We start from the raw sequence: 9,958 nt of genomic DNA on the forward strand, positions 1-9,958 counted from the left end.
TGGTTCTATTAATATTTTTTAATTCTTTACACACAATGTGCCCCCTTTTTGTCTGCATCCAGCGTGGACTGCTTCCACTGCCCTGCCCTTAGTATGCCACTGCTGAGAGGTGACAGTAGTACCATCAAAGACTGCAGTGACACTGCTGTCCCTCCACTAAGGCATGGGCCAGGCTCTTCCCAGAGAAACAAATAGAGGCTATTTCTGCAATCTATCTTCACAACTCTGTTTTCTTTCCCCAACCAGAAGTCTTGGCCCTTCTCTCCCTTAGTCAGGGTCTCTAGTCCTTGCTATTTCTTCCCAGAGTGGACAATTGAAAAGGCTCCAAAACACCTTTGATAGAGGCAGACATTGTGGCTACCCTGGGTTTCCTACCCAAAGGACAAAGCTGCCATTTTGCTGGTGACAGCCCTCCACCCCAGGGAGAGGAAATACCACTGGTTCTTTGAGAAAGGCTTTATGCCTTTGATTTTCCAATTCCAGGCAGCACTTGACTGTTAACCCACAAGGTGAAAAGCCTTTGGTTTATTTTGATTTAATGTGGGATTGCAGTGATTCCTGCCTGACAACATAGGGCTGTGTAAGTAGATTAGGCACAGAGGGAGAAGGGAGGATTAGATAAAAGGAATTCATTTAAACAGGGAAAGATGTACTATGCTGATTTCTATGAAGTATCAGTGAGAGACTTCTCACCTGATTTTATTTAGTAGTAGTTGATGACATCTTAATTGAATTGGTTACAAATTAGGAAGGCTTGGCCCAGCACTATAAAATATAAAAAAAAATTAATATTATGAAGTGGCTTACGCTAATGATTATTGTTATAACCTTAGTAACTGGTAATATACCTTGCCACTCATGCTAGTACATATACACACATCCATGTACACACAAGCACACACACACACCCTACTCACTGTAGGATCTTTATAACAAAGGTCAAACCATTGTGGTAAAGGAGATGACCTTTACCAGAAGTCAGAAGAGTTGGGCAGAGTGAGAAGGGAAGGGTACTATCATTTGTTGACTGCCCACCATGTGCCACATACTCATAACCTGCAAAGTAGGTGTCTTTTATTATTCCTGTGTTACTGATGAGGAAGCCAAGGCTGAGAGAAGTGAAGTGAGATAATCAGATTATGTCACTCTCCTGCTGCTTAAAATTCTATCATTTCCCCTTCCCATGAGGATAAAATTGCCACTTCATCACAATCTCCCAGCTGTATTCTGGCAACCTCCCTAGTTTCATCTCAGGCCCCCTCCCTCTTGCAGTAGATGCTCCAGTCACACTGACCTTTGTTCAGTTCCTCTAATGTGCCATATTCTTTTCTGCTCCAGGGCCATTGCTCATGCTCTTCTCACTGCCTGAACTGCTCTCCTCTGTGTCTACTTGCACTCACTAGCTACCTCCTACTCATTCTCCAGGTCTTAACTTAGATGTCACTTCCTCAGGTTCTCAGGGAAGCTTCCCCTGACTCCCCCCTTGAATCTACAATGTTCCTCAGACTGTGTTAGATCCCCTTGTTGTACCCTTCCACTGCATTCTGCATCTCATCCCTACTACTCATCACATAGATTTGCAGGTAACAGTGTGTTAACGGTCTATTTTCCTCATTCGATGAAGGTTTCTGTCCACAGACTGTCCTGTTCTCTCTTCTATCCTAGCACCTAGTAAGTGCCTGGCACATAATAGATGTTCTATAAATATTTGTTGAATAAATATATATTTAAACTCTCTATAATTGGTACATTTAGGTGCTCAATATAGTTAAACTATAAATATAGTTATTATTATTATTGTCTAAGGGCAAATAGCTAGTGAGAGGCAGAACCAGGATTTATACCCAGGTCTGAATCTAAAGCCCATGTTTCTTTCACAATATGGTTCTGCCTGCAGAAATGGGTTCTAGGCCCAGCATTGCCAAATACTGGCTATATGATTTAGGGTAAGACACTGTATCAGTTTTCCCATCTGTAAATTGGGGTATGCATAGGCAAAGTTCAAAGTGCTCTGCATGTAATCTAGAGGAGGAAAATAGAAGTGTATATAGGAGGGGCTCTAAATAGTTAATTAATTGACCAATACAAATCAGTATGATCCTTCTGCAAGATAGTCGAACAGGTATACCAGGAACTCTAGATGTGTTTATGCCCTTTAGCCTGGGTAACCCAACTCAGGCAGTGTGGAGTAATGGGTGGTATTAGAGTGCCCTGGGTTTAAATCCTAACATCCCACTTAATAGCTCTGTAGTATTGGTGAAGTTACTACCCTGAACCTCAATTTCCTTCTTTACAAATGGGATAATAATACCTATCATTTTACCCTTTTCAAAGGTAAAAACAATGTAATAACATGAAAAAAAGTTTTTGAATATAGAAAGAAAAATTTTTCCCATCATCCTACCCATCTAACACAATTCTTTCTGTGGTTCTGTGCCATTGAGGGCCACAGGCAATGTTGATAAAGGAGAGAAAGACTGAAGACAGCAGCAGGCTGAGGTCAAGGTTGTGGAGCAAGAGCACCCATGGGATTGGCTGGGACAGAACAGAAAGCCAGCTACTGAAGCAGAAGAAAGGAGATGTCAAATCTGAGTAATGGATAATGGCTAGGCAGGACCTGAGAACCAGAGAGTACAGAGCCAGTGGGAAGATAATGTGCCCTAGAGGGGCCTGCTTCCAAAGTTTTGATGGCCCTTTCACTTAAGCAGGCTTCAAATGGTCTTAAAGATCCTTGAAACTGTACCCTTGCTGGTTGCTTTTCTTTAGGCACATGCACGTACATTTTGAAATTACAAAATAATGTGTATACTTTTTCATTGAGTATCATATCCTTAACATTTTCCATGTCATAAGTCTTCATAGTGATTCTTTTTAATGGCTGTCAAATATTCAAATTTTGCCCACAGCCCAGAAAACACATTGCTGTGTATCAACTTTTTTTCGCTTCCTTGAATTATTTCCTTAGAATAAATTCCCAGGTGTAGGATTACTGAGCCAGAGGGTATGCAATTGGAATTTAAGCAGAAACAGGTTTTATTTTTCTAAGAAAAGAAATGAGCTGCCATTCTTTAACTTTCCCCTTCCTCTTCTGGAACTGATGAGTGGACCCTATAGAGCTATGCTATCCAATATGGGAGCCATTAACCACATGTGGCTGTTTAAAGTTCAAGTAACTAAAATTAAATTCAAAATTCAGTTCCTCAGTTGCACTAGCCACATTTCAAGTGCTCAGTAGCTACATGTCCCTAGTGGCTACTGTATTGAAAAGCATAAATATAGAATATTTCCATCATTGTAGAAAATTTATTGGACAGTGCTGCTCTGGAGTTTCTCAAGAGGTCACAGTTGGCATCTTGGGTGGGAGTTATCTGTGGTATGGGACTTCCCTGTGAATTGAGAGGCTGTTTAGCATCTCTGGCCCATGTCCGCTAAATGCTAGTAGTGCTCTCCCTTAAATCATATAACAGCTGAAACCTGTCCCACATTTGCAAATGCCCCATAAGAGAACAAAATTATCCCCATTTGAGACCCACTGAGCTTTTATCTTAGAAGAATCTCCTAACTTTTTTGAGATGGCTTCAGATTGGCTCTGCCTAGAGAGAGGAAAGCTTAGAAAGATGGTTTAGAAAGGTATCCCTAGCTCAGGGCCTAACTCTGTACCCCATTCCCATTTTCTTCCTTTCTCCTGCTGGTCTGTTTTCTGCTTTCTGGGAATTGCAGGAACAAGACCCTGCAGATGGAGAAGATCAAGGCCCGTTTGAAGGCTGAGTTTGAGGCTCTTGAGTCAGAAGAGAGGCACCTGAAGGAATACAAGCAGGAAATGGACCTCTTGCTACAGGAGAAGATGGCCCACGTGGAGGAACTCCGACTGATCCATGCTGACATCAATGTGGTACGTGACTAGCTCCCTGAAGTCTTCCTCTGGGCCGTTTGAGGAATAGGCAGTAGTGAGTGCTGTGACCTCTCCTTGAGATGTGGCTGTCACCAACTTGTGAAAGTAAGCATCAGGCTGTGGTGGAGTAGAAGAATCTAGAAGTTCTGCGATCCAGTCCTGGCTCTGTCACTGATTGACTATATATCACTGAACATCCCCCTTCTTCTCTCTTGGCCTCATTTTCCCTGTCTGTATTATGAGAGGGATTCAGTCACCTCTAAGGTCTCTTTCAGTTCTGATATGCTCTTATTCTAGGAGTCTGGGAGTTGAGAGCTAGCCTTGCAGAAAAGCAGAGCAGGCAGCTACCTCTGAGGTCTAGCTTAAAGGGTTCTAAAGCTTCCAACTAGGCCAAACAAATCATCCCTGCTGGCCTACCAAAGTGGGGCTCTGTCATTAGAGTCTCTTTTGGAGACTCTTCGAACATGGGGAATGAACTACCTGCTAAGTTGGTAAGCTTCCCACTTTTTGGAATTATGCAAGCAGAGTCTGAATTATCACCTGTCTGGGCTGCAGTATTGATGGTTCTTTCACCAGGAGAGAGGTTGGAGGTGCTGACCTGTAAGGTCCTTTCCAACCCTTAGAGCATATGACAATGAGACATATTTTTTTTTAAATTACATTTGAAGGAGTTAAGTTTCTATTATTGGAAAACTCATTTCTGTGGCAATACTTATTTCCTGATATTGCCAGGCTTAGGATCTTAAAGGAAATATAAATGCAATTTGGACAGTAGGTACTTGGGATTTTCTGTGGCACAAGATCATAGGGTTTTAGGATCTTATGAGGAGTTGGCAGTTCTGCTGCCAGCTAACCAAGGATACAGAGCCAATGAAATGAAGAAGATATTAGCCACAGAGGGGCTGAAAATCTAGGCCCGTGGATCTCAAACTTGAACATGCATCAGAGTCACATGGAGGGCCTGTTAAAACACAGGCTGTTGGACTCCACCCCAGAGTTTCTGATTCCGTATGTCTGGGGTAATGCCTGAGAATTTGCATTCCTAATGAGATCCCAGGAGATGCTGATGCTGCTGATCTGGTGACCACATTTTGAGAACCACTGATTTAGAAGAAAGGCTACTGGCCTAGGAGGCAGAAGCCCTAAGTCTTTATCTAGGCTTTGCCTGTAAGAAGTATTTCTCTGAGGAAGTTCCTTCTTCTTTCTGAACCTCAATTCTATGATATGTAAAATCGTGGTGGGGTAGACTAAATGAACTCTAACATCCATTCCAGTTCTAAGATGCTATATTTGATTAATGTCTACCATTTATTGAGCCTTTACTCTGTCTTAGCCTCTGTACCGAGAGCTTTATATGAATTCCATCATTGAACCTTCACCAAGATTATATGAGGTAGGCACTAGTATTGTCATTATCATACAGATGAAGAAACTGAGGTTTGACAAGAATCACACAGAATACATGGTGGATTGAAGACTTGACCATAGATTGTTCTGGCTCTGGAGCCTGTGTTATTATCCATTCAGCTGTAGAGCCTCACTGAGAATCTTTGGGTCTTTTCTGTGTCTACCTCACTCTATGTTCCAGATGGAAAATACCATCAAACAGTCTGAGAATGATCTAAACAAGCTGCTAGAATCTACCCGGCGGCTACATGATGAGTATAAACCACTGAAGGAACATGTGGATGCCCTGCGCATGACTTTGGGTCTGCAGAGGCTCCCTGACCTATGTGAAGAGGAAGAGAAGCTCTCCTTGGAGTAAGCTGCCAGCCCCTTGTCCCTGTTACATACATACCATACACACACACACACACACACACACACACACACACACACACACACACATATGCACAGGCTTATGTACACACATAAAACCTGGTCTGAAAGTCAGGGTACACAGTGTTAGCCCCAGGCCTGTCAGTGGCTAATCCACTGCATGACCTTGGGCAAGTCTCTGTGCTGGGCTGTTACACTAAAAGAAGGATAATTAGACTGGAATTACTAGATGGCTTTTAAAATTCTTTGAGCAATTTTGACAATACAAGACTATGTGTATGACTCTGTGTGTGTGTGTGTCTATGGCTTTTAAGAGGTCAATTCCCAAGTCAACGGCTAGAAGGAGTGTCCAGAAACCTTTGAAAACACAGAAGGCTGAGCTTTCATGGTCTCTAGGGGCTAGCCTGGAACTTCACCTTAAGACCCAGAGTTAAAGAACTAGGCTTGCCTTACAGAGAGACAGAGTTCAGTTCAGTAGAAGCAAGCATACTTCCTTAAGGTAAAGCAGTCTGCCTATGGAAGTGGTGAGCTTCTTCTTCCTAGAGGTATGTCAGCAGAGACCTGAAGACACTTAATAGGAATACTACAAAGGAACATGAGATGGAAGGTAGATGAATGTCCTTTGAGGACTTTGCTAGCCCTTGGATTTCTTGATTTTCTGGGTCTGTCAGAGCTAAGGAGCAGGAGGATTACCTTTCTGATCAGACAATGGGCCTGGTACCCAGGGAGAAGAACCTGTGCTGGGGAGGTTGCAAGAACTTTCTATAGTGAGCCACAGCCCAACCCCCTTGGTTCTGTGGCAGGGAGTCCTTAAGATGGGCAAGGTTCTGCTTGCTTTCAGAATGATCCAGCTAATGTAATGTCTCTCATCTTCAAAGTTACTTTGAAAAGCAGAAAGCAGAATGGCAGACAGAGCCTCAGGAGCCCCCCATCCCTGAGTCCCTGGCCGCTGCAGCCGCTGCCGCCCAACAACTCCAAGTGGCTAGGAAGCAGGACACTCGGCAAACAGCCACCTTCAGGCAGCAACCCCCACCAATGAAGGTGAGTGAGCTGGGTAAGAGCTATGGAGGAAGCAAGGCATCCTCAAGAAGCCCCATAGAAGGCTAGGTCTGCAGCTTTGGCCTTACTTATTTGGGACCTTCCTAAAACAGCTTTTGCTTGGGACACAGAAGAAGGGATGGTGTGTGTGTGCTGTAGTGGACCTACTGTTTTTGTTACCTCACTTTCCCAGAGGGGTTAGAATGCAGGGAGATTGGCAGGCTCTGCCAACATATAATTGTCAAAAACTTCGAAACGTGACTCAAACAAATATATAGTGAGCATATATCATTAATGAGGGAGCTAGCAGGATTACAAAGCTGGTTCTAAAAGCATTTGAAGAACAGATGATTATATAGCCAGGAAAGGAGAGGAATAGTGAAATAAGTTTGCAAAGTTAAATACAGGAATGGTTAATATCCTACAGGGCAATAAAACTAACCTTTGTGATTATCTTTTCTTCGGAACAGAAATAATCTGCATCTCTACTGGGCAAAAACCATTTGCAGCTTATAAGCATAAATCACAGAGTCCGGGTCCTTATCAATGATAAATAGTCAAACAAAAGGACAGTTTTCTAGAGTAGGGGTCAGAAAACTAGAGCCCACAGGCCAAGTCTGACCTGTTTCCTGTTTTCGTAAATAAAGTTTCATTGGCTCACTTCCATGCCTTTGTTTAGGTATTATCTATAGCTTCTTTCATGTAAAATAGAATTGACTTGTTGTCACTAAGATCATATGACCTGAAAAGTCTAAAATATTTACTATCTTGGCCTTTATAGAGAAAGTTTACTGATACCTGTCCTAGAGAAAGAAATAATCCTTGAGTGGGCCTGTTGGACTATCTTCTAGTATAATACTAAATGGATGTACAATTCTCATTTTGCCTTATTTTCAAGTTTTGGATATTTTTCCTCAATACCCCTATTTGATCCTCACTCCCTTATATCTTTTATGTCCCTTACATCCAGCACTGATCTCTCTACTTGGGTCTCTCTCACTTGTTACTGCTCCTTCCTGTTGGGAAATCACAATTGCTTTCTGGACCCCTGGGGATCAGAAGGCTGAATCATGCCCTAGAAGAATCTGACCACTAACTTTTTGTGTCCTGTGCCCCCCACCAGGCCTGCTTGTCATGTCATCAGCAGATTCACCGGAATGCACCTATATGCCCTCTGTGCAAAGCCAAGAGTCGGTCCCGAAACCCCAAAAAGCCGAAACGGAAGCAGGATGAATGAAGAGAGAGAGAACACATAGAGTTCTGCTGCTCATAACCCCTCCCCTTGGCCAGAGTAATTGATGTCCTGATGTGAAACAACCCTTCCCCACCTCTACCAAGTCTCCTATTTAATGTGATGGAAGCACAACCCCTGTCTCACTTTGCTCTTACTTCTTTTTCTTCTTGGGGTTTTTGATTTAGGAAGAGATGTGGTTCAGGTGCTATTGACAGTGTCTCTGATGATCCCTTCTCTCCCACCCACATTTCAACCCATGCCATTGTTTGGAACTGAGGGAAGGGCAGAAGGCACAGATGTGATTCTCTGTCTCCTGTGTCTGAGGGCTGGAGGAGACCCATATCTTATTTCAGGTGCAGGCTCCAGTGTGCCCCCTCCCTGTACTTTTGCCTTAGGCTCTGAAGGGATAACAGTCTTCTTGCTGGACTTTCCAATAGGCTTGGTGCATGTATGTCCCCCAGCCACCTCTCACTCTTATCTCATCTTCAAGGCCAAGAGGTAGCTTAGACAAGCCCTCCTTTTCATATTCATTTTGGAGGCCTGGCTGTTTATTATTGAGTTCACACCCCTCCTCGCCAGTCTCCCATATATACTAAAGTTCTCAGGTACCAGGCTATTTGTCTGAGGGTCCTGAGATCTGTGGGCCTTTCCCCCATGACCCTAGTTTTAGCAAATCAGTAGTAGACGTTCTCCACAGCGAGATCAGGGAGCCAAACCCACTCCTCAAGTCCTGCCTAACTCTGCTGCCTAAGTCATTGGGCTGAGGGCTCTACTGTAGGGGTACCTTAGGCTGAGAGGGTCCCCAGGCTTATATCTGCATTACCTTTTGTTCAAAACCATTACTCTGGCACTTACTCAGTGGGATATTTTAGGGGTCAGGGGAGTGAGTTGAGATTCAAGTGAGTGCCAATCCCTTTACACACGCAGGGACTTTCTCTCCATTCCCTCCCTCTCTTGGATCTCCCCTCTTCTATAAGGCAGCCTCAGCTCAGGTCATCTGCTTGGCCACCCCCTTTTCTGTAGATTGTGCAGGTGGCCTTCCCTCCCAAAAGAAAAGGCACCGCGCTCCCCAAGCCCTACAGCTCTCCCCTGCACCAAAGCCAGATCTCTAGTCAAACCACGCTCAGACTTATGGGACAGGGATGGGGGTTTTTCAGCTGACTGAAAAAGTTTTTGCTACAGGTCACAGCCCCTGGCTGTGGGGAGGGGGGCATATTTTTCCTTCCTTCCTTAATTGTAGTTTTAAGTTTCCACAGTGTCTGTGTGTTCATAATATAAAAAGTTCCTCTGCTCTTTGAAAGTAAGAGTGCTATGTCTGTACAAATCCTTTTAAATAAACATTTGTTCATTGGAGTAAATGCTGACTGAGTGCCTACGTGTACCAGGTCATAGGAAAAATGTAATGTCTTTGCCCTTCTGGGTAGTTCTTCTTCACTTTTATTCACTCCACCCGACAAATAAGAAAACCAGGCATATTGCACCACAATAATATACCCTATTATAATAATAATTTCCATTTATTCAGTACCTACTTTGTGTCAGGTCTCTATGCAAGATGCTTTATATAAATGACTGTATTTGATTTTCAAAACAACCTTTCAAACTACTTATTCTTATTGCCATTTTTCAAAAAAGTAAAGTGAAGCTCAGAGAAGTTAAATAACTTGTCCAGAGTTAACAAACAGCTAGTAAGAGAAGTTTCAGGATTTGAACCCAGGTTTGTCTGGTTCCAGAGTCCATATTTTTTCTACTTTTTCTCCATGATTTTTTTTCCTTTTTGGAATGGCTTGATGTTAGGAATAGTTGACATAATGCTGAACTAGAAATCAAGGACTGGGAATCCAATGACTGGTACAGGAATATAAAGGCCTGGTGCCCTACAGGGAACAACTCTACAAGGCCATCACAGCTTCAAAGCTCCCCCATAGGGTGGACTCAGGTCTCCCTTAGAACTGCGTTGTAGTTCAACAGTTCCCTCTGTCCAATCCTGCCTCCTTCTCTTCCCTTCTATAAGT

At 43.3% G+C, this 9,958-nt stretch overlaps 1 protein-coding gene across 2 annotated transcripts in view; it reads left to right on the plus strand.

Moving 5' to 3' along the window:
• The window catches only part of ZC4H2 (zinc finger C4H2-type containing), a 32,178-nt gene extending 22,884 nt beyond the window's left edge, over positions 1–9,294 (plus strand). For both annotated transcript variants that reach the window (XM_046674049.1, XM_046674050.1), the window contains 4 exons: positions 3,721–3,892; positions 5,481–5,653; positions 6,550–6,712; positions 7,833–9,294. In XM_046674049.1, coding sequence (XP_046530005.1) covers positions 3,721–3,892; positions 5,481–5,653; positions 6,550–6,712; positions 7,833–7,946 — 622 coding nt within the window. In that variant the 3' untranslated portion in view covers positions 7,947–9,294. The remainder of the gene's footprint in view (positions 1–3,720; positions 3,893–5,480; positions 5,654–6,549; positions 6,713–7,832) is intronic.
• The last annotated feature ends 664 nt before the right edge of the window (positions 9,295–9,958 follow it).

Source organism: Equus quagga, chromosome 10 (genome assembly GCF_021613505.1).
Source record: "Equus quagga isolate Etosha38 chromosome 10, UCLA_HA_Equagga_1.0, whole genome shotgun sequence".
In the NCBI taxonomy this organism is placed as follows: domain Eukaryota; kingdom Metazoa; phylum Chordata; class Mammalia; order Perissodactyla; family Equidae; genus Equus; species Equus quagga.